Source organism: Lycorma delicatula, chromosome 5, assembly GCF_047948215.1.
Source record: "Lycorma delicatula isolate Av1 chromosome 5, ASM4794821v1, whole genome shotgun sequence".
In the NCBI taxonomy this organism is placed as follows: Eukaryota; Metazoa; Arthropoda; class Insecta; order Hemiptera; family Fulgoridae; genus Lycorma; species Lycorma delicatula.
The window spans coordinates 174,509,625-174,535,310 of NC_134459.1; the positions used below are offsets into that span (position 1 = coordinate 174,509,625).

The 25,686-nt window shown below is 29.3% G+C and overlaps 1 protein-coding gene across 1 annotated transcript; it reads left to right on the plus strand.

Moving 5' to 3' along the window:
• The first annotated feature begins 2,066 nt into the window (after nucleotides 1-2,066).
• LOC142325801 (apolipoprotein D-like) lies at nucleotides 2,067-24,935 on the plus strand. The gene is made up of 6 exons (XM_075367830.1): nucleotides 2,067-2,075; nucleotides 5,439-5,558; nucleotides 10,982-11,112; nucleotides 13,939-14,027; nucleotides 16,576-16,674; nucleotides 24,785-24,935. Exons 1-6 carry the CDS (start codon nucleotides 2,067-2,069, stop codon nucleotides 24,916-24,918), a joined length of 582 nt encoding a protein of 193 aa, XP_075223945.1. The 3' UTR covers nucleotides 24,919-24,935.
• Nucleotides 24,936-25,686: the final 751 nt, after the last annotated feature.

The window sequence follows — 25,686 nt, forward strand, 5'->3', positions numbered from 1 at the left end:
AAAATCATCTGATTTAAAAATAAAAATTTTCCTTATCCAATCCTCAATATTCTTAATTTTGGATTTTCGTTAATTGAAATTAAAAAAGATTACTAAGGGTTAAATTTATTAATTTAATATTAGAGTACCAAATTGAATCGATTTGATACTAGAGCATCAAAATTATGTAATTGAAAAGCATTTGTCTTTTGATGATCGTTAAAATAAAATATTCGGAATTATTCGAATACAACTGTAGCAGGTCGAAAGTCGTAATTACTGCGATAAGACCGAAATTTATTTTTAGATAAGTAATAAATTAAATGTTTAGTGTATATAAAACTGACCGATCGTCGAGACGGTCAGCTGTACGATATTTCGAAAAGGGAGTTCTATTAGGAAACAAACGCGATAAATGAAAGGCCGCTTTTAAAGGGTGTTTTTGAATAATGAATGCGAGTATTCAGTGCAGCTGTTATACAACACTAAACAGCAGAGATTGAGCGTATTCAAAATGTATTTGGGTAACGATTCCAGCATTATTAATTTTTCTAATTTTGTAAAATTGAACGATTTAGAATTTAATTTTGTACAAAAATAGTTGACGTGTGGATTCTTATTTGTATTGTAAACCTTCTGTTTTTGTTTAATTTTATCTCTACTTCATTTTACATTCTTTCTATCGATTTAATTTTCTCCGTTTTTTCTACGGTCGCGTTTCAAATCTCTCCGGCTTTTCTTTTTGTCTCTTTTTCTTTGTATCCGTGTTTAAAAATATTCGACGGTTTAGAAACAGTACGGGAAAAGAAGTTTATAAGCTCTGAAAAAATTTAATTATTTTCACATAGTTGTGGCGGTACTAATCGGCCGAGTGATTGTCACGCTATAATACTACCGCAACCCTTTCCCTTAGAAGTATTAAATAATATCCCCTCCGTAAAACATATAAAAGTTTACATTCGGAATAAGATAACGTTAAATAACAAAGGGTGTTAATTCAGTTTTTATTAAATGATCGTGTTGAAAATATCACCACCAACTTTGTTGATTTTTTTTGGAGCGGGAGGGACAATGGACTAAAACAATTTGCACCGGTACATTTTTAACGTTCTACTGAAGGTAGGATGAGTTTTAAAAATTAATTGTAAACATTACTTTATTTCACATTTCCTGTACATTAATTGACGATGTGAGTGTCATCATCAAACCTGTTACTGGTATTCTCAGATCTGGTGAATCAAATCCTAAAGAAAACTAAGACCGGTTGGTCTTACTGATCGAAAAAATTGTTACGGTTTCAATAGCATTTAAATCCAGTTAAAAGTTACCATCAGACATTAAAAAGGTGATTATTTGATATGCTTTGTACTTAGTTTTTTTTATATTTTATAGAGCAGTCATTAAAAATTACAAAATACATGACGCAATGGAAAATTTATTTAATTTTTTTATCGATCGATAACAAATACATATGGGGGTGCCACCACCTTCTTAAGAAAACATTAAATGAGTGGTTTTCAATAAAAATAAATTATTGTCTGATAAGCTTATAAAAATTAACCTAATAGTATACAAGCCGTTCGTGTTCATATCTATATCTCACTGACGGTTTAAATTTTAGGCTATATGTTTATTTTTCCATTTGGTGTTTGTACACATTAGAACCTTATTTTACCTGGGAATTTTAAAACTCCTTATAGACACTTAGTGTATTTTTCTTTTATTTTTTTTTACTTTATTATCATTTAAGTCAAATACGTTTTATTTGTTTAATTTTTTGATAATATAAAATGTTAAACATATGAATTAATTGGTTTTAAATGATTTCTAAACAAAGGTGTTTGTTTATTGTAAATATATTATTTAAATTTGAAATGATTATATCAGTAAATTAATGGATTTATACCATCTCTTTATTATAATCGTGTAATTATTTTGTAAATTATCTTCTTTTTTTAAATTTATTTTGTTCCTTTTTCAGGTAATTTTTTATCTTTAAAAATAGTAAACAAGATTTCCTTTATAAAGGATTATGTACCGAATAATATCTCATTGTATCTCATTACGTATTGACGATTATTACCAAAATGTCTAAGGTAAGCTTAAACTTAACTGTGCATTTATTTTGTCATAATTTATGAGTTACTGTATATTTTTATCGGCAAATATATTTAGATATATTAACTGACGGTTCAGTTATTTTATGAACCTGCATACCTATGTTGGTTGTTCTAAATTAAGTTAATGAATAATTAATTTATTTGTTAATTTAATCGTGTCGTTCTAAGATTTTTTTTTTGTTGATTGTCGGTATACGTCTTATAATGTTATATTGTAAGAGTACGCTTTAAGAGACTTAACTAAGATTTCAAATTTAAAAAAAGAACTGTGCGAAAAAAAATTAATTTCTTAAATTATAAACCGATAAAGTTGAACGCGTTGAATCTGTTGCTAAAAATGTGTTAAGAGTTCTGGGATTTTTTGCTTGTATCTTGTTTGAATGTTGTTGTTTTGCTTGTATTTTTCCCACCCGCTCAGGGTGAGATCATACAAGATACAACATATAACAAAAGCGGAACAAAGGGTTCTACATCGCGTATTTTTGAACACAGACTTAATTTCAGTTTATCTTACACTTTGCTATATTTTAATAGTATTGTAAGAGAATTTTACATTCTAAGAAATATATATACATTTTGTGAAATTTGTACATTTGTGAAAGGGAAAAATTTGTCTTTGCGCAATTGTTCACATTACAGGTTTTTGGTCACCAAAACATTCAATATAAATTATAGCTAATTTGGTTTTCTTGTAAGTACAACATTAAATTAAAAAAAAAATCAAAAATATATACATATATATATAAAATACATATCACACTAATCGTATATATCATGACTTGACAGCTTCAGTGAATAAAAATTTAAGTCACAATTTTGCGGTAGTATAATAAATAAAATTTTAAGTTTTTTTCTAAAAAATTGTACAACTAATTTTTATCTATTAAAAATGAAACCGATGAGTACATTATACAGATTACATCAGGAGTGATAGGTGTGCTTTTTCGTGGATAAGAAAAGGGACATTTTCTAGGATGAATCCAGGGAAACCATGGTAAAACCTTGGTCACAGCAGCGTCAAAAAACGCACAAGTAATTATAAAATAAAACATAGTAGCTGTTAATGTTCACGTTAATAATTAAAAGTATAAATAAATGAAATAATACTAAATAATAATTATATGAAGATGCTCTAAATTATTTGAGCGCATATTTACATACATGTAAAGGAGAGGTATAGAAAATTCTGGTTTCTTATCTTTTTTAAATAAAATTTAACTAGATTTAGATATATGTTTATCGGTAAATGTTCTTTTTAAAATTTTCATAATGGAACGTGTACAAAGTTTAAACACAAAGGTCAACCCCCCGGGTCGGTCTAGTAGTGAACGCATCTTCTCAAATCAGCTGATTTGGAAGTCGAGAGTTCCAGCGTCCTAGTGAAGTCAGTTATTTTTTTTATACGGATTTGATTGCTAGATCGTGGATACCGGTGTTCTTTGTAGGTTGGGTTTCAATTAACCACGTATCTCAGGAATGGTCGAACTGAGACTGTACAAGAACTACACTTATACATATCATCCTTTTTTTTTTTTTAGTTTACTCAGTTTTAGTTTTTTTTTTTTTACTTTATACTCAAATAGGCCTTCCCGTCTACCAGCTATATACTACTGGCATGGCAGGTCGGCCTACCGGTAGCTCTTTTTGAGAGTAATCTTTTATTTTATATGCCCCTTTCGGACACCACGCCATACCTGGAGTGTCGTGAGGTGGTCTCGAGGTCTTTTCTCTATATCTTGTGTTTTATTATTCTATTATTCCCTAAACTGTATCCCCAGGAGTCCCCAGCGGCTCATTGGAACCGACACACCTCGGCATGCCGGCCCTCCCCGCTGAGGCTGTCCTCCCTTCCCTAACATAAATCTAAAACCCAGTCTCCTTTCGTCGATGTTTTTCTGCGATAAGATCTGTCTGGTGTAACACGCTATTTTCTTCCAGTTGGATTCCCGACTAGTCATAAAAGGTACTATAGCTTCGGGAGTCATCCCGTCGATCGCCATGTCAAATCTGAGGGCGGCCCATCTTTCACATATGAAGAAAGTATGCTCTGCATCGTCGATCTCTTCGCAATACATGCAGATTGCCTCTGTTCTCCTTCCTACTTTATTTAAGTAATTATTAAATGAGGCATGCCCGGTGAAAAATTGCGTTAAAAAGTGATCCATCTCGCCAAAACCTTTTCTTATCCTCGATTCGATCTCCGGGATGAGTTGTCTTGTCCAACGACCCACACCGCTATTAGTCCACCTCTCCTGCCAGGTGGTATTGACTTCATCTTTGGCCTCTTGATCTGCTCTGCCCTTCGATCTTTCGACTCTATATTTCGCGATGAGGTCTATCGGCAGTACTCCGGCGAGAACACAAAGGGCTTCATAGGACACTGTCCTATACGCGGACACCACACCTAGGAGCCCTCTCCTATGCACCTTCGCTAACTTCTCCTTGTTACGCCTGATATCTATAGCGTGACTCCATATACATATCATCCTCTGAAGTAATATCTGAACGGTAATTACCGGTAGCTAAACGGAAAAAGAAAAGACACAAGGGTCAAATTTTTCTGTTTTACGGATATGTTTGCGTACAAGGTGCGATCAAAAAGTATACGACCGTGGCTCATAAGAACAAAAATACTAAACCTATTTAGTCACCGACTTTTTCAGGCCCCTTTTGATGTAAAAAATTTATTCCGGTGATGTTTCTGATGCGGGGTGCATTTTCGGTCATTTTTTAGTGAGCATCGTAAGTTCTCTTGTCGCATTTATTTGAATTTCTTCCCCGTCTTCAAATTGATTTCCATTATGCGGAATGTTAAGCTTAGGAAAGAGCCAAAAATCACACGGAGCTACGTCTGGTGAGTAAGGAGCTTGAAGTCTTTTGATCCTGTGTTTTGCCAAAAATCTCTGGATAAGTTTTGATGCGATGGCTGCAGCATTATCTTGAGGAGGTTTCCTCTGTTTCGTGCCAGAAAATATACTTTTATCTGTTACTTTACATTATGTGTTCTACGCTAGCAGTATTGGACAAAGTTGCTTTTTTTGAGAGTAAAAATTTTCACCGCTACAATTTCTGTAGTGGACAGATTAAAGTGACAGATTTTATGTCCATCGCTTAAGGAAAAAGGTTATTAATTCAATTACAATTATCTATGTTAACACTAATAATATAGACATTAAATTAAAACTAACTACACCATTTAAGTGGAACTGAATCCGGATTCTTCTGCTTTACCGGGCTATTATTAACAGCAATACTAATCACTAATTTACCAAATATGTAAAAGTGAGTAAATTTTGTATTAATTTTTTATATCTGATTTAAATTTTGTTTTGTTTTCAGAATAAGTTGCATCTGGTTGTAATTCTTACTTTGAGTAACCTTTTTTATTTAGTAGAAGGTCGTTTCATTACTGGTAGCTGTCCAACTCTTTTGACAGTTGAAGGTTTTAATTTGACCGAGGTAATTATTTTATTAATATGTGTATATATATATATATATTTAAAAAAATAATTTTCTTTATATTTACTTCCTTGTACGAAGTAAAGAAAGTATTGTGATCGCTAAAAATTTTGGTTTTCAGATTTCAACGGAAATATCCATTTTGACCAACCCTGAATCCATTTTGATTAGTTGCGGTGTGACATCTGTACGTACATATTTATCTCGCATAACTCAAAAACGATTAGCCGTAGAATGTTGAAATTTTGGATTTAGGACTGTTGTAATACCTAGTTGTGTACCTCCCCTTTTTCTTATTCTTAACTGCAGTAATAAGCCCTCATTGAGAGCTTTTCAACGATATATCATAAGTGGTACTTACTTTCATTACTTCCAGAGTTAGAGAAAAATTAAATTTTAATTACTGAAATATTTGGGTTTAATAAGGGGGAGCCACATCGGTTCAAATCAGACTTCAACTCTTTTTTTTTAACTTTTTTTTATTTAAATATATTGATCTATTAATAGTCATTAGCCCGTGATAGTAAAAAAAATTTACAATAAATAATTATTCAATAATAATAATAAAATGAAAAAAATCAGAAATTATTAGTGAAATTAAATTTTATGTACTTTTAAAAATGTGTATGTATAATTTAATATGCATTATTACATACGTGCATATGCAATAGATTTGGTGAAACATCTGATGATTTAATATTAATTGAAAATTATTATTTAGAACCGTATTATTTTTGGATTTTCTAGTTTAATTTTATTTAATTATTCCAGTTCATTAACGGAAAAAATCGGACCATAGCGGTGGAAATGGGGGGATTTTTCGAAAAAACAAAACATCTCTATAACTTTCTTATTAAGTAAAATATTGAATTATTTTAAAGTTCTTACTATTCTTTGGATAACGGCCTAAAACTTATCTAAGTAATGTTTTTTATATCATCAACCATTGGCCCGAGGGGTTGAAAAAATGAGGTTTTGAAGACAAAAAAGAATCATACTTCCCTAGTAGGCACAGTATCGAATCGGTTTAAAGTAGTTGTTAGTTCTCCAAACATTACCTAAAACCGTAGTCTGAAACAATTTTTGATATGACCAACCCTTATAGCAAGGGATGACCAAAATATTTCTGGAATTGTAAGAAGTTGGGGTTTGTCGTATACTAAACATATGAAACTTTTTTTACATGCAACCATTGTCGTATTGAGTAAATTTGAAACTTTTCTTAACTTTAAAGTGGAAATCTTTTTTATCCTCTACATAACACTGATGAAATCTACCTCTGCCTTGCCAAAATGGATTTTTTTTATTCTTTCTTTGGTTTTAATATTTTCTTCCTCTTCATATATATATATATATATATATATATATATATATAAACATCTTCTTTTGATCTTTTTAATCTTTCTTTGGTTTTAACATTTTCTTCCTCTTTATATTATCATCTTCTCTTAATTTCTTTATTTTCTCCATGTTCTTAACATTTTCTTCCTTTTCATATTCATCTTCTTGTTGTCTTTTTGAGATATATTTCTTCATGTTATCTTTCTTTTTCCTGTATGATTATTTCTTTTTCATTTTTGATTATTAACCAAATAATTGAATAATAAAAACTGAATATTTTACATCGTAAGGTCGAAATTAACATTTGTAATTAGTATACAGGCGTTCACCAGACGGAATAATTGAATTATTATTAATTTTTATTTACATGACACACCAAAAATCTGAAACTTCTGATAATCAGCAACTCACAAAGATACGAATAATACTGATCTAATACGAGTAATAAAGGGACTCTTTACTCTATCCTAATATTTCATGTAAGATTGTTGAATTAATATTTGTATAAAATATTTGACGTTAATAAACACTAATATTTCATCAATCGTGTAACTGTCCATTTATTAAAGAATTGGAGGATCATATCTCACTTTCAAATGAAATAAGTTTAAATGAACTGCAGCAAAAAATGTGTGAATGTAATTTAATAGGTGGACAAGGAATTCATGTAGTGTCCACATCAGATTTCTTTATAACTAACTAAGTTTATTTTTTTCTCTTATTATGTTTGCAGTCAAGTGTTTCCAAGATTAATACATGTTTCATGTAAAGTCAGGTGTTGCCTTTTTGTAAAGATTGTTGTAGATCAAAGCCCAAAAAATATAATTTAATATTCCTGTTGTGTTAAAGGTGCTGAAGTGCCAGAATATCTTCAGATGTTCTGGTGAGATCTAGATTGTTGTACAACTTTTTTGTTAAGAGAGTTATATGCCTAGTTGTCCAGCAAGTAAAAATTGTTGGAATATTGATTGAGATAGTGTATAGCGAGAGAAAGAGAGAGGGAAAGAGATAGAGAGATTGATTGTCTGTTACACCCACCTCTGAATGCTTGAAAAAAAAATTATTAAAAACAAGTGTGCATAAATGTTTAATCATTAAAAAAACATTTTATATATTTTGGGAGCCACTGCAATATATATATGAAAATTTGTTAATAATTATGATAAATTTAAATAAATTTCTTTATTTTATGTAAAAATACCTCAGTACATGATTTAAAAAACACCAGAATAAAGAACAAAAAATCACAAAACATATATAAAATAAAATAAAATCTTATGTTAATATTTATTTTTCATTTTTCTTTTGCAAGTTCATCTGGAATTTTGTTAACATTGAACTCCATTTCACGATAAATATCTAGCGAGGCCAAACTGTTTAATCTGTCTTTGCTCATAGTAGATCTTAAAAAAGTTTTAAGTCAGCAAAGTGTTGAAAATGATTTCTCAGTTGCAAAAATGTTCAATAATTGATGAATATTTTGATATATGTTATTATCACATTTTTGTATCGATTGGATTAGATTATTAAATTTATCTTTCTCTGACTCTTGATTAAGTTTGGCTTTCCACAGCTGAATCTCAGATGCCACGATCGAATGATTACATTCCAGATCATAAAATTTGCACGATTCAATAAATTGTCCAGGTAAACTTTTAAAAGTATCTAAGTGTTTCTGTGGAAATAAAATCCTAAATTTTTTAATATGATCTTTGTGTTTGGTAAATTTTTGATGCAGTTGCATTGTTATTTGATTCAAAATGGGAATAAATATTGTTCTTCTGTAATATTCTTCCACAGTTCCACCAGGATATTCGCTCTGTGTGCCTGAATTTTTGTTGTTCTGGGTTTGTTAATATCGATTTGAAAATTGGTAGCTTTCTGTGTAACAGTTTCAAACAAAGTATTGAAATATTTGTATCAATCTTTTCTTATCGCCTCCAATTCTTTAATAACTTGTTCAACAAAGGTAAAAACTGCAAAAAGATCTTATCACTTATTTGTAGAATTTTGCATAGCGGAAGAATATAAGATAAGAGCTTATCCAACATGTGCAAAGAAATAAAGGAAGGTTGCATAAGACGATTTAATAGTATTTGAACATTTGTAAATGTTTCTTTTTCATTCCAATCACTAATTTCTTCTAAGCTATATTAGACAGACTCAAACACTTCCAACATTATCATTACTGTTTTATGGTATTTAACCCATCTCATTTGACATAATTGCTTTAACTTTTTTTCAAATTTTCTGGGCAACAAGTATAAATTTGTTGCTTAAAACATTCTGCTTCTTTGGTGTATTAAAATAAGCATATAATTTTTCAGTCATTCCTAATTGATTTCTTATTTCCTTAAGTTGGAGTCCACTTCCTATTGTTAAATTCAAGCTACGACTGGAACAGTGTACAAATCGTGTTTGGGGTACAACTCTTCAGTAACTGATTGCACGCCATTAAATTTTCTACTCATAGATGAAGCCCTGTCATATCCTTGCCCAACAAGATTCAGGTTAACTCCATAATTGTGTAAAATTTCCAAAATAACTTTGGCCAAATTTTTTCCTATTGTATTAATTGTAGGGACAAATTGTGAGAATTGTTCACATGTATTTAGACTATCACAGTCAACATAGTGGACACAAAGAAAATTCTTCACTATTAGACAAATCGCAAGTTTCATCGGCCATTACACTGAAATATTGTGACTCATTGATCTTTGCACAATACCTTGCACAGTTATTTTATTGCAAACACCTGATTACCAATTACCTGATCTTGGACGTTCCAGCTTATATAAGTTGCATTCTTAGCACATTGTTGAAAATGTTTGATCAAATTTTGATCATCAGACTCTATTTTTATTCACAAGATAGCTTTAAAATTTCCTTTGTTAAACTGCATTAGTTAAAGAAAATTCTCCATAATCTTTGTACCCTCTTAAGGGGATGCATTGTCAGCCACAAAGAATAATTGTTTTTATAATTGGTTCCAACATTTTTCTTTTTTTGCTAGCCTGCTGAGCATTGTGTCAATTTGATCGTGTACAGACTTCATTTTTTTATTTTTGATGTCTCGAAGACTTTCAAATGTTAAAATAGAATTTTTATGTTACCTAGTTATTTGATGACTTCTTAAATTGGCCTCCAGTTTGAATATCCATATTCTACTAAACCTCCAGCAAATTTTATCTTTGTTTTTCCCTCTCCAGTAGATGGAAATAAAAAACAATATTTACAGTAAAGGCTATTGTTTATTGCCGAAAATGTTAACCGATTAAGTTTTGAAAACCAGGAATATTGAAACCTTTTTTTGTTGTTTGGATTTGCCGGAAATTGAAACTGAGGATTTGGTTGCCAAAACTTAAAAATAAATCTAATTTTTTTCTGAAGTCAAATATTTTGTTTTATATGATCCAATATTGTATAAATGTTTTGTTATTTTAGTGTCGTTAATGATATTAAAGGAGGTGAAGGAACAGTTACAGATGGGACAATCATCATCTTTATTTGTTCTTTTACAGAAACTAAAAATTTAAGTTTGTTTTCTTTTATCTGCCATTATTACGGCTACATAAAAAAAATATTAGAAATTAGAATAGTTTATTGTTCAATACTTTCTGTGACGAGTCAATAAACACGACACAGGAAATGATTTTACTCCGATTATTTTTTTATATTTGCAACACTGTAAACTGATGAATTGTTAAATGTACATACTACATACTACAATGTAAGTAACTAGACACCTAAAAGTACTAAGGAAAATTAACTTATGAGTAAAATTATGAACTGTTTGTTACTTAATAGCTTAAACCAAACTGAAGTCTACAGTTTGTATTTTACAGTGTTGTCAGATCTGGTCTAAGGACTATCATACCAAACATTAAAAATTATTGTACATTGTTACATATGCCAAATGATGGACTGATTTTGAAAAATCTTGTAATATATTTCAAATATATTTAAACATTTTTTGTGAATTAGTCTTGGGGGGGCTCAAGCCCAGAAGCCTCCCTTGGGTGCCTGCCTGTATGTGTGTATATATATTTTTTTTAAATTAAATAATTGACATTTTTTTTTAGATTGAAGGTAAATGGTATGAAATCAAGTTAATGGGTTCATTTTTTGAAACTGTCATAAGCCGTTGCAATTCAATGAGGTTTACCGATAAATCGAATGATTCTTTTACTATTGATTATAATAGAATAGTTTGGTAAGTTGCTTTAATTTTAGTTTTACTTTTTAAATTAAATAAAATAATTTAAAGCTTGATTCTTCACTTAATTATAACGGATGTATAAAAACAATCATTCAGTATTTATACAATATGTTTTTACACCAATGTAAAAAAAATTTTGTAAACTCACTCCTAGAAATTGTTACTTTTCTACCTGTCTGCCTATTTTTATTATTATTTTTATTTACAAATTCATAACTTAATAAAATATTGAAGTATTTATATAAATGTATTATGCATTTTTAAACCTACAAAATGATTATAAATATATGGATTTTAAAATGGCTGCATTTTTATTTATTAAATCATTAGTATCTGAAAAACAATTATTTTAGTAAAGTTGTATTATTTTTTTTAAAAAAGGCAAAAAAATTAAATGTATGCTTTAAAAAAAAATCATCATAAATAATTCAACCTAGAAAATTATTTTTTCCCATATTTGATTTCTAACTCGACTTTAACTTTTTATTTTGATGGTTGTAAGTTGTTCTGCACAGTTGTAAAGTATACTATAGCACTGAAATCTTCCAGAAGGATATCTAAATGTTGTCCTGTTTTATGGTTGATATCTCCAGTCTGGATAGGCAGATCTGAATGAAATTTGGTTTGATTAATTCACCATATAGGTCATTGATGCCATCTAATTTTGAATACAATCAGTCAAGATGCCAAACTGAGATATGGGTCCTGTATCCCAAAACTTTACTCAAAGGGTAGGAAAAATATTTACATAATTACTACTTATTTAAGATGCTTTATGATGCTGTTTGGCCTTACTCAAACCCCCATAAAGGATGAGGGCGAAAAACCATTATTCTTTTTTTGAGTTTTCTAGACTCAGTCACTTTGTTGAATTAATTTAGATTTCATTATATTAATGTGCTATTTTGGTTATGTTTCAGGCAATTTCATTTAGAAGTGGGGGATGATAATTCTAATTTTTCTTCTAATTAATAGTCTGTTGAGGGCTAAGCCCGTGATAGCATAACGTTTTTCAACAAAATTTTTTATTAATGATTTTAAAGTTTTTTAGGTCAAAATGTTTATTTTTCAACTGTTGATTTGTTATAACCCTACCCACCCTTTTGTTTAAAATTTTTGAGTTGTTCTCTCTAGAGAGCTCCCTGAGTGGTTGGGGTGTATTGGTTTTAGACTGAAAAATAGATCATTTCAAAGTTGGAACATTTGCTAAATTTTACTTTTCTGTGTTTAATTTTTGAAAAGTTAATTAACAGTTGCCATAATGTATGAATACAAAAATTCATAAACATCTGCGCACAGCACGTGTGTGTGTGTGTGTGTGTGTGTGTGTGTGTGTGTGTGTGTGTGTGTGTGTGTGTGTGTGTGTGTGTATGTGTGTGTGTGTGTGTGTGTGTGTGTGTGTGCGTGTGTGTGTGTGTGTGTGTGTGTGTGTGTGTGTTACAAATTAATGAATTCACCTAAGGAATAAAAGTTTTACATTCTTATTTTTATTTTATTTGTAAGATCATGTTATAAGTTCATTTGTAAAAAAAAATTTAATTACAGAAGATATAATACAAAGTAAAAATTTCAAAATAGTTGTGTTACTTTGTCAAAAGTTTTCATATAATTAAATCAACATTTACAGTGGAATCAGTATATCAACTATTACTACTACTGTGGTATTTTAAGTAAAGTTTCCCCCTTATAGCTGTGAATACATTAATTTATTTTTATTTTTAAATTTATAAATTAATCTTTCAAATCATTCTAATTTGTTAGTTACTACTTGCTTCTAAAATTTCTTTTTTATACATTTTTTTACTTATTGGTTTTTTTTTTACAAGATATGTTTTTTTGTGTATTCCTTTATATATAATAAAAATGTTTTAAAAATTACCTGCTGATTTTACTTATGTGATTGTATTCTCATCAGTCACACTTTATTATATAAATATCAAATTCATCGTTCATAATATTAATATGCTATATTATACTTTAGAGTAGGGTCGTTAGGTTTAAATTTCAAACTAGAAAGCACTGTATTGCATAGATAAATAAATCTTTCACTTTGATTTGTACATAATGATTTATTAAATAGATCATATCAAGAATGAGTAGATAATGATACTCTAAGGATAAATAAAGAACTGCCCCGGCATTTGCTTGAATTGATCAAGGGAAACCATAGTAATACCTTGATCAGTGCAGAATCTCAGAATACACAGTTAATTATAAAATAAAATTAACATATGTTAATATGTCCATATTGACAATTTAAAATATAACTGCATGAAAAAATATTAAAGTAAATAAGAGAACATTTTAAACATAAAAAATAATTAAAATAAATCACAATTCAGAGGTAGTTAATGAAAATTACATAAGCATATTTTATATGCGCGTTGAATGCAGAAGAAAAAAAGAGGTTTTTTTTAAATTATTTGGCTTTCTAAATTTCCTGTTGTTTCATTGTATTTAAATTTATTTATTTACACATTTCTTTTGTTTGTTGTTATTGTAACCATTTTATCCAGACATTTGTTTTGTGTGTTACATTTCAAAATTAAAATTTTTTGTTGTTATAAGAACCGATGTTCTTATTGTTGTTGTTGTTGTTGTTTGGTTAATTATTTGGATTTTTGTACCTAGGTTGAAAGTAATAGTTTCATTATTTTCTAATTCATAGGTAAAATTTTGTTTATCAAATATATTGAAAAACAGTATAGACAAATTAAAAAATAATGCTCCACACTTAAAAATATATGCTGAAATTGTTAAAAATATACTTTAACTTTAATGTGATTTTAATAAATTTATTATTAAATTGTAATTTAACAGGCCTAACAGAATTGTAAACAATAAAGGGTTTGCTCGTTATCATGAAGATGGTGAATTCAGCAAATTCTTTTTAACACTGGATGTGTCAGGTAATTAATTATTTTTTTAAACAGTCATTTTACCGGTTTCATGTATTTACTAATTTTTTTTTATTCTGCATTTATCTTTTAACTTTAACATATTGTATATGTTACAATTTAGACCTCTTTTACCTGCATCGTGTAGTCTCTGATTTTCCCTGTTACATTTCCTTTTGTTATTAACATTAGCGATGCAATGATGAAATATCTTAAAAGATATATATAATTACTTGCAATATTTATTTATAATACAAATCTGTTTACCGGGAAGTTTAACAAATAATGCATCATAATGACTTAACGTTTAACAGAAATCACATGTAGAGAAAAAATTTCCTTTGTACTGATCCATACTCTAAGTGATCTTAACGATCACGAAAGCCTGTTTCTTACTTCAATTTCCCAAAATGGATGTTATATCAGTTTTTTATGAATCTTTTATGATCTCTTCATCAATCAGATGATGAGCAAGTATCTTTAAAAATCCAATACTTGTAGGTAAATGAAGTCTCTCATTTTGGTTGGCCTTGTATACTGTAGCCTTGTATCTTGTATACATTTTTAACAATTTTACATCTATTTTAATTCTTTGTCAATAATATTTTAATGTTCTGTCAAGAAATATAAAAGGTTAATTAAAATGGCAATTTTCTTCAACTAAAATCAGGTAAAATACTCCTTTGTTTCTATTCAAATTTTTAAATGTTTGTAACACCTGTGGATCACTATTAAAAATTCAATTTTGCTTTCTTAGGTAAAGTAGCACACGTACTTACCTGATGCGCCATTGAATTTTCAATTTTGTTATTTTTTTAGGGTTTTAAATATTTTTAATATATTAAATATATATTTTTAAATATTCTTTTGTACTAAAGAGAGAACCTTCCTGCGCTATAAATATATTTCATACATGTTTAACCATATTGATTATTACATAAATTATTACCTAATATAATCATGTGCAAAATTATAAATATATCATGTGTATCATGCAATTTATATTATATATGATTGATTATAAGATATGAAATAATTATGTGATTTACCTTATCGGTATAAAAATGCCATTCATTAAGTTATTATTTTATTCTAATTTTTCAAATTTTTAAACTTAAATATTTCATTAAGTACTGGATTGACATTCATCATTCAAATTTTATCGCCTTTAAAATTTTCTGTAGATTAATTTAGTCTTTTTAATTTTTCTGTCAATTCAATTTTGAATTTTTCAAATTTGGTAGTACGATAAAGAAAATGTTTTAATTAGACAAAAATATTATTCATATTTTAATATTCATATCAATGTACAGGTAATTATCAGAGGCTTCAGTCGTAAGGTTCTGTAGTCTAGATTTTTTAATCGGCAATAAGTCTTAAGTTTCGTATTTTATTTTTATTATTTTTTATTTGCTTATTTAACTATTAGCTTATTACATCTAAAAAGGAAATTTTTACTACAGCATATTGAACACAGCCATCTTACATTTTCAGAAATGCGAGTAATACGTTGAAAGTGTTATAGGTTATTTTTTTTTAAGAAACAAGAGAACATTTTATCGGTTGTTTTTTAAATTTGATCTTATTATAAAAAGTTTAAATTAATTATGTACATTAAAATAGATTTAAAATTAATTTCTCTATTTTACACTTATAATTATTGTGATCTGATACTGCTATATAATTAATATATCTGGGTCATCCAGTCTTTCTGGATCATGTCTGGTGCTGTCAAATCCTGATGGATTACGATTATATTATAATGTAAGAATGATATTTTTATAGATTTCTTTAATCGTAATTTTCTCTGTATTTATTTGTAATGGATAAACCTAAAAATAGATGTGATCTTTCCACAGATTTTTTAAATAAAATATCTTTTTTCGTGAATGATTCCGAAATTATTCGTGAAAGTATATAATAAGCTTAAAACTTAAATCTGGAATCGTACAGTGGAAATTTTTTAATAAATAAAAAATGCCATACTGACCGGGAATTTAACCCAGGATCTGGATGAAAGGCTGAGATGTTATGCGATCTATGTAGTAACTTCAATGATGTCAAGTTTATAATTTCTCATTATAAAGTTAGACTTAATTATTTAACTTAATAATTTAGAAATCAGGTGTTTCAATATGATATATCGATGCAGTTTTTTGATACTAAAGGCTCTATGTTTTTAAGCCCTTGTTTAATTTGTGATGTTTTAATGTATTAAATTTATTTATTTTAAAAATTCTCATGATACATATGACTATATATTTCATCATTCCTAACATTCTATTTTTAATACAGTTGTACAGGTTTGATTGATTGAAGCATTGAAATTGTACAAAAAAAATATTAATTTATTTAATATATTGCGGGTCATTTTATATTTGTATATGTTTTTTTTATTAAAAGTAGTATAGGTGATTATTTCTGGTATAATAAGTTATCAAACCTTATTATTTTTCTTTGATAAAACACATAAATATAAAAATTATTAATATAATTGTTATTATAAATATATAACATTTATAGTCATATTTCTTAACAATCCATTTGACTCCTTTTTTAGGAATTACTTTTGAGACTCTACCTTACTCAATATTGGCTGTTATTCCGGATAAATATTTAATTATGTGGTCATGTATTCAGCTACCATTGGTAAATCTTCGTAAGTATTTCTTTTGTTATTACTTTTAAATTTTATTGTAATTATTATTATTGCAGGTTAAATATATTTAATATGTGTCATGTGTACTTATTTAGTTTACAAATAAAATTAAAAGTTATAATATAAATTATCTGGAAATGCCTGTAACAATAATTGAATCAATATCAAAGGAGATATTTGAATAGATTATACTAACGCAGAGCACATTGGTGTTGATGGTGCAAACCAGCCAGCTAAGGCTGTATCTGATAAGCCTTTCATAGGTACTAATCTTGCCACTAATATCTCTGTTCCCTAGTAAACAGTACATAGAGAGATTAATTTTATACAAGTAATTGCTGGTATGAATTATTTGGTTTGCATTAATTTTTTATTAAAAAGCAATTTGTTTCCTTAAACTGAACAAACAACAGATGAAAAAGACCTGGGTCTCCTTTCATGCTATTATGAGCATAAAGGTTGTGGAACCCAAGATTATGTGCTGCGCACAATTCTGGGATCCATGTAAGTTTGGGAGTTGTCAGATTCTTGTCCATTTCCTCTGATGAAATGGTTTCATATTTTATACTTGGATGCTTGCCACTTGCTTATAGGAAGAGGGAGATTTTTGATTCTATATTCCTTAGATGCCGTGAGGTTATTAATTGATGGATTCTTAAATCTCAAACAAGGGATAAAGCTTAAGTAGGTCATGCAGTGTTGCCCAGGATGTGTGTTTCTGTCTTTTTATTTTATTACTATTATTATAGATTTGTATTGTAATCATAAATCAATGGTCAAAATAGAGGGTCGACAATTAATACTGGCAAAGATAAATATTCATAAAAGTTGGGAATTGTATTACTGCCATATTTTTTTAAAAAGCATTGATGGGTAGTGCACACACACACACATTCACTCACTCACATATAAACTTGTTTAAATTAATAAAAACTTTGGTACATGCTTTGGTAATGTGACAATGAAATTTATTGTTTAGATACTATTGGTAACAAATTATTTTTATTTATTTTTTATTACATGATCTCAGACATGCATTTGAACATATTTTAATGAGGAAGATGAGATGATGAAGAAATGATAGGTGATAAAATGTAAGCCATTCTCGCCAGGAAGCAAACCAAAGACCAAATTATCCTAAATACCATCATGTTGTTAACCAGTACAGCATACCATTAGACCAGCCAATAAATATTTTTACTGATGAAAGATAAACAAATAATATTACTTAATAAATAAATAAACATATATATTTAAAACATGTGTAAATATATATATATATATATATATATTAAATTATTTATTAATAGATTTAAATACTAATAACTAGATATATTAACCTAATAACTATCTAATAACTAGATATATATACCTAAAAAAAAAAATAACTAAAGAAAAATGATATAAAATTAGTGTATCTACTGACTCAATTTTGATAAAAATAGAAAGTAATAAAATTTACTCAATTTTTATAAGATTCCCTATTCATTTTATATGAAAGGTGTCAGTCTTCCACAAATGTTTAAATAAATAATTATAATAAAGATAAATTATAATCTAAAAAAGAATTGTTGATGATGTACTCTACAGTCTGATGTATTATTTTATAAAATAATATCTTATTCAAGGAAACTTTAATTTTAAATTTTAAAGAAATCATTAATACTTATTAAGCAAAAATATTAATTTATGTTTTAGAAAATTATAGATAAAATAAACAAATTTTAATGCCTTTTGAAGACAACTTAAAACTTAGTGTAACAGAACTTTTTTTTTATTATATTCCATAAATTTATGATAGGTAGTAATAAAAATGTATTTTTTCAAAGATTGCTGGTAAAAGCTAGCATCTTGACTTTTCATCTGTAGGTCTCGGGATGGAATTCTGGTCAGGAGTGGCATTTATCACTTGGTACAAAGTTCATTATCATCCATCATCATACAGTAACTGTAAGTGTACATAAGCCTGTTACTGCTGTGTAAATAAATAAATTTTACATGTTTACATTTTGACGTTTTTCTGTGAGAGAAGATAACACAGTATGCTTGGAAAGTTTCTGTGCATTGTAATTACAAAACTTTCATAATTATTACTTTGAATTTTTATTTCAATATTTATAGAAACTGATATTACAATAACTGGAATAGTTTATGAAAGGTATTGAAAATGACTTCTTCCAACATTAATACCATACTGCACACATTTCAATTTCTTTTCAAACACTTAACTAGCTAATGTACTGGAAAGTCTCGTATGCGTGCCATTATTGTGGGTTTTAATTTGTCAATCATGTGTGGTCTATTGTGATACACTTCTTGTTTTACTGCCCCCAAAGAAAGTACTATGACTCTAGAGGAGTCAGATCAGGCGATTGTGCAGGCCACAAACCCCTTGAAATGATTTGTTTACCAAAGACAAATTATAAAAACGTCATTGACTTGTTAGCTATGTGTGCTGTGACTCCATCTTGTTGGAACCAACCATGATTGATTTCCACTTCTGTTAAGTAACTGATGAAGTTTGTTAAAACAGCACAATAATGATCATTATTAATTGATTTATTGTATTTTCAAAAAATATCGGACCCACAATGCATTTTCTACTCACACCAACCCAAACTCCAATTTTCACTTCATGTAAAAATTGTTCATGTAAATCATGGGGGTAGTTGTCGACCACAGTCGTGTATTTTCTGAATTAATATACCCTCCCAAATTAAAACTTGCTTTATCTGTAAAAAACATAACTTCAAGGATACCTACAGAATTTTGGTCAATAAAATGTTTAGTTTCAGCAACCTCTCTGATTTGGCAATTTTCCATAATTTTCTTTGCTTTTTCAATGTTGTCATCGATTGCTGATATGCCAACGTCCAGAACGCTCGTCATTTTCACAGCCCTCTTGGAAACATTTGTACCACTTGTAAATGCTTTTTTATTCATAGAAGAATTGCCAAAAAGCAACATTCAACATTTCCAATGTGGTGCTGGACTTTATTCTAGTCTTAAATCAAAATTTAATGCAAATTGTTTGTTCCATTTTTTGCAAAAGTTAAAAATAGCCAGCCATACCAAAAGACACGTAAACTTTTTGACAGCCAACAATAAACTAAGCATCTCATATGGCTACCATTGTAAAAATACAATAGGGACAAGTGTAGCAACACAACAAAAAAAAGTGTGAAAATTGTTAATGTTAGGAAATTTCAAAATTCCACATATTTTTTTTATCAAACCTCATATACATATATTACTAATATTACTATATAATATATTAGTAATATTACTCATAATACAGAATATTAACAAAGTGGCATCCTTTAAATAACTTTTCAGTAGGTAAACATATAAAAATAAAATTTAATAAATGCTCTTACCTAATTCTGGGTAAAAAGATAAATACATCTCTTGTAACTTGATGGTATTAATGTCATATGGAATCTAGAATATCACACGAAAAAACATCCTTAAAATCGAAAATTGTGACTCCTTAACAATTTTTTGACATTTATGAAGTTTCCAGACCATTTGTGGTGTAAATAATTTTGACATGGTTGTCTAGATATGATTTTACTTTTGTTAGTGTTTGAATGGCACTAGCACTTTGCTGAAAGTCGAGAAAACAATGAAAACGTTGAACAACCAGGTCATCCTGTCACAACAACAACCAAAGAACGTGTTGAGAAGGTGATTGCCGATGAAGTATTTAAATAACAGCAAATATAATGTGCATTGATAAACAGACTATACGACAAATTTCACCTGAACAACTGAACATAAATAAAGTCTGCACCAAATTGGTCCCCAATCACTTGAGTACGGAATAGAAATATGTCTGGAAACAAATTTGTATTACCGTCATAGAATGGCTGACAGCAGAGCTGGACTTGCTGGAGATCATCACATGTGATGATGCATGGATTTTGCAGTACGATTCAGAAACAAAGAGGCAACAGTGCACAGGATAAACCAAATCACAATATAAAGCAAACAAGAATGACTTTGTTAAAACTAAAAATGCTGATTTCTTTGTATCAATGTCACGGTAATGATTGAATGGAATACGAGAGGGTTCCAAAATTATTACCTTGAGATTCTGGCTCAAACTGAGAGATTGAATAAGGAAGAAAAAACTTGATTTATGGAAAAATGAAAATTTCTCCAATACAATAACACTTTAGTCCACAGTTCAGTATCTCATAAATAAGAGGATCTAAATGTTGGAACGTGCACCTTACTTGCTGGAATTACCTCTATTGACTTTTACCTATTTCCTAAGTTGAAATCCTTATTTGAGGGGTACTAATTTTCAGTCTGGATGAGGTAAAGAAGAAAACTGCAAAGACACTGAGGCAGAAACTATGTGATGACTTGCAGCACTGCTTCCATTATTGGAAAATTTGTACGCAACGGTGTGCAGTTAGAGGAAGGGATTACATTGAAAAGGATCAGAAATAATTTGTACAACTGTAAATGTGAACCACATCTTTGCTTGCAGCCTGTCTTATTATTTAATAGCCACACCACATTTATGTGTAATTACAGGATACATTGAACTAAAGATACGTTTTCAATTTAATGTACTCTTAGAGTGTAAACTGTTCTCTTCACAGCTTTGAAAGACGCTCTTGATTTAAGAACCTCCATCTTCAGAAAACTCCTTGATTCAAGAAGTAAATAAAAAATAATGTTTTTTTAATTTTAATTTTAACTTTAAGTTTGTGAAGAAATTTTGGGTTAGTAAGTTATCTTTAGCCATGTTAAATGTAAACAGCACACTGGGACTTCAGCCCCAACTGAAATCTTCTGGAGTACAAGAACTACATTGGATGACTACAAGACATTTTTGAAGTTAGATCTCCAAAAAAGATGATATTAGTAGGCGATCTTAATTGTAAAGTCATGATAGCTGATAGTAATTACACTAATTGTAGGGGTGAAATGCTAATCAAACTTATGCAAGCTACTGGTCTCTATTTTTTGAATGACAAACACCCCAATGTATAAGGTCAGGGGTCATGTGTCAATATTGGACTTCACTATTTTAGATGGAAGATGGGACCACAGCAGGTGCAGATAGAGGATCCTGACTGAAGAGACCACGAACAATCACCAAGCTACACTGCTGGAAATAAGTGACACCTCATTTTGTACAGTAGGAAGACAGTGGGCTACAACATCTTACGCATAGTCATAAGGTCATTGCTAAGGTCACTAACAACATCAGAGATGGGAGGAAGTTAACGCCTGAGGTTCTTCAAGATTTAATAATATGAGAAATTTCACTACTTCCGAAGGAAAACAGAGCAAACAAACAGATATATTGATGGACAGATAAAATTGCTGAATTGCGACAGTACCTACAGTGGTTATGACACTGGAAGCAATCCTTACAAATACCTGGTAGCTATGTATATGAAATACCAGCAAGTAACTTTGTAGCCTGCAGACGTTCTCTAAATTATGAGATAAAACAGTCCAAGATAACCAAATGGAGGGAGCCCTGTGGTGATCTGGATGTGGATGCATGGATAGATAGTCATGAAACATTTTGGCAGGTGTCTCCCTCTCCTCACAGAGGAAAATGCGGAAAGACAGATCACGAGATTGTTTCCAGGAGAAGAAACCAGAGAAACTGAGGTTATAGAATGTGAAAGAAAATGCTTTTCTCAGGATGAGGTCATTCTGGCCATACCAACGCTGGAAGATAAGAAGAGCCCCGGGCCAGGCGGCCTTCCAGTTGTCATTAAGGGCTTGGCATGCGTGGTTTCCTGGGAGATGGCAGATATAGCTAACCATGAACTAGAGAATAAATGCTTTCCCACATGCTGGAAGGACGCAAGCTTGGTGTTTTTCCCCAAGCACAGCAGGGAAGTTAACATGGAATATCAACCACTCTGCCTTATAATAACATGAGTAAGGCAGTAGAGAGGATGCTGGCATCCTGCGTGGTGGAGGAGCTAAATGTGAGTGGTGGCATTCATGAAAATCAGTTTGGCTTCTGGCCTGGCCGATCTACATTGCAAGTCATTCAGAAGGGAGTGAATTGGACTGCCGCTGCCAGACATAGGACGTGGAGAACAAGAGGAATGTCCATGTTTGTGATGCTAGATGTACGTAATGCCTAAGTTGGCTGATCATATAATTTAAAAGTTTATCTTTCAACAGTAAACATTCTACTTATTTGTGAATAATATTTTATAACTTTTAAATCAAGTTATTAAATCTTTCTTAAAAAAAATATTAATCAGTTATGAAGTTAAGTATTTTATGTTTATTTTATTGATTTGATGCCATTAATAATGTAAAATGAAACTTAGTTTGAAACTAGCAATCAGTTTTGTTTGAACTTTAATATTTGAAATGAATGAAATAATTGTATTAGCGATAAGGTAATGTTAGCCAGTCGGTACGCACAGTTAAAATGGTTAGTTCGTAATGCAGCTGTGTAGAAGTATAGTGGTTTATTTAACTGCGGTAAAACAGGTAAACATTCTATTTAATGTTGAATTTAACCGGTGAGCAAATGGAAGTTATTGACTACACTTGATCATTGTTGTAAATGAGGATGATTATATATACAGAAGGGGAGTGAGTAATAAGGGAGAGAGAAGAGTATTCTGTAAAGTAGAAAGGGAGTAAAATTATTATAAATTGTTATGCATGTTTATTATTGAATCGCATGGACGTTGTAACCAGTAAAATATGCAAAAATGTTAAAAGCTTGTTTGGTATTATTTGTTATTTGATGATACTGTTTTTCATTAAATATTGAAAAATCATTAATTGAATATATATGAAATATTAATTATAGTATTGTAGAATTTAATCAAATTTATGAAATTTTAGTTTGATGTTATTCCTTTCTGATGAAGTTTTGTACGAGATTTCTGTTAAAGTAGGTCATTAATCCAGATTTTATATTGCATTTAATACACATGCAATGAAGTTGTAAAGATATAATACTAATAGAATTGTACCGAATATTACACAAGTTGTTTAAAGTCTTAATATATTTTTACTTTACCAAATATAAGTCTGTTGCTGTAGCAGCACAGGTATAAAAGGAAAATTATAATCAGCCAAAATTTTGAATATTTGAGGTTTTTAAATGACCGATGTGTCAAGACTTCCTTAGTCCAAAAAAAAGTTGTAGATTCTCTGAAGATGTAGGTATGTGCATGCGGTTGCCTATATATTGATTAAAGCTCCATATATACTCAGCATAAATTCTTTGAAAATGGCTCAATAAATTTTAAATGTGGTCATATAAAATTTTAAGATCCCTAAAGGGCTCTTGTGATCTGACATGTATTTAAATTTTTTTTATAATTTCTGATACTTTATCTATTTTCAAGTTGCTGCTGTAATTAAAAATATTGTCAATCAAGGGGATCCAAATGGAGATGTAAATTTTTTAGTGAAAATTTTAATTTTATTTTTAATAAATTATTTTCTGTATAATTTATCAATTACAGTACAGTATAACTTTTATGATAAAAACATCAAAAACATCACTTGGTCAAAGTTGTTGACTTAGATTTAAATTATTTGCTATGAATTTGGATTTTTTCTAAATTATACTTCTAATGCTGTACAATTTTTAAGGTAAAAAACATCATTTGACCAAAGGGGTAAAATCAAATAAAATATTAAAAAATATTTTAATTTTTTTGCAATTTTACTACAAATATAGCATATTGCATATTAACGTTTAAAAGTCCTATGAACTATTTGAAATAAAGATCTGTCTAGAGCAAAGTCAAAAAAATTATAAAACCCTTTGCCGGCTTTTTTTCCATACAACTTTGAACTATCTTGTTCAACTTTGAACTATCAGGAAGATGATTTTTAAAAGTGTGCTATCCTACCAGTTTTGAATTTAATATACATGTACCGCATCAGTTAAACTCTTCTTAGTAACAGTTAATGCATGAGTAAATAACTCATGTGATTTGATCAGGGAAAATTGGTAGTTTTTATAGCAAAACTAACATTCCTTATCGGTGAGGGCATGTAATTTATTTTTGTTTTCTTTTTTAAATCTATTAATCTATTTTTTTAATTGCTTTTATTATTTGTTTTGTTACTAAATACATTTTTTTTTTAGAGAGAGGTGCAGTTTTATCGCGTTCAAGAACACTGAATGAGAATTTAATGGCAGAAATACATGATACACTCTTATATAATGGATTAAATCCAAAGAAATTTATTAAAATTAAGCAAACTGATTGTCTTGATTAAATGAAATAGCAATTATATAATGTGTATGATTAGAACTGAATGATGATGTAGTATCATTATCAAGTTATAGAATTATCTTTTTTAATATCTTCATGTTATGGCTTCATTATATTGTCTGAATATAATGTTATTTTATTAAGTTTTGTTTTCCCCCTGTATTTTGATACAGATTGCAGTTGTATAAGAAATTTCATTTGAAGTGAAATTTTTTATCTTAGATGCATTCATTTTTCAGGAACCCTACTGTCTTCAATGATCTCTTACAAATTCACCCCTTAAAAAATAGCATTATCATTATTTACAAATCTAAATTTATTTTGTAGGAAACAACTAGGTCTATTTCTTGTGTGCGGGAATATGATGTGAAATATTTTTACTATATAAAACTGCCAAGCCTGTCTGCAATTTTAACCAGATGATTTCTGGGATGAAAGACAAAGATAATGTCGTGGATGTTTTCTTTGACATACTGGATGTCTCATGAAAAAATTGAAATAATTTTAGGATTTTTTCTACAAGAAAATGGAGAGAAAAAAATCATATAAATGTGGATTTGGGAACTCTTTAGTTCTTTGTTATAGCTTGCAAAATATTTAACCTTGATTTCTGCTCCAAAGAGTAAAATGAAGCCATACAGAAATTCTTTGAACTCAGGTTGTAAATTTGATGGTTTTAAATAGTTTCTTCTGATACAAACAAATTTTGAACAAATATTTCAATTTTTTAACTGATGCTCTGGCATGAAAAATAACAAAAAAAAAACTTTTA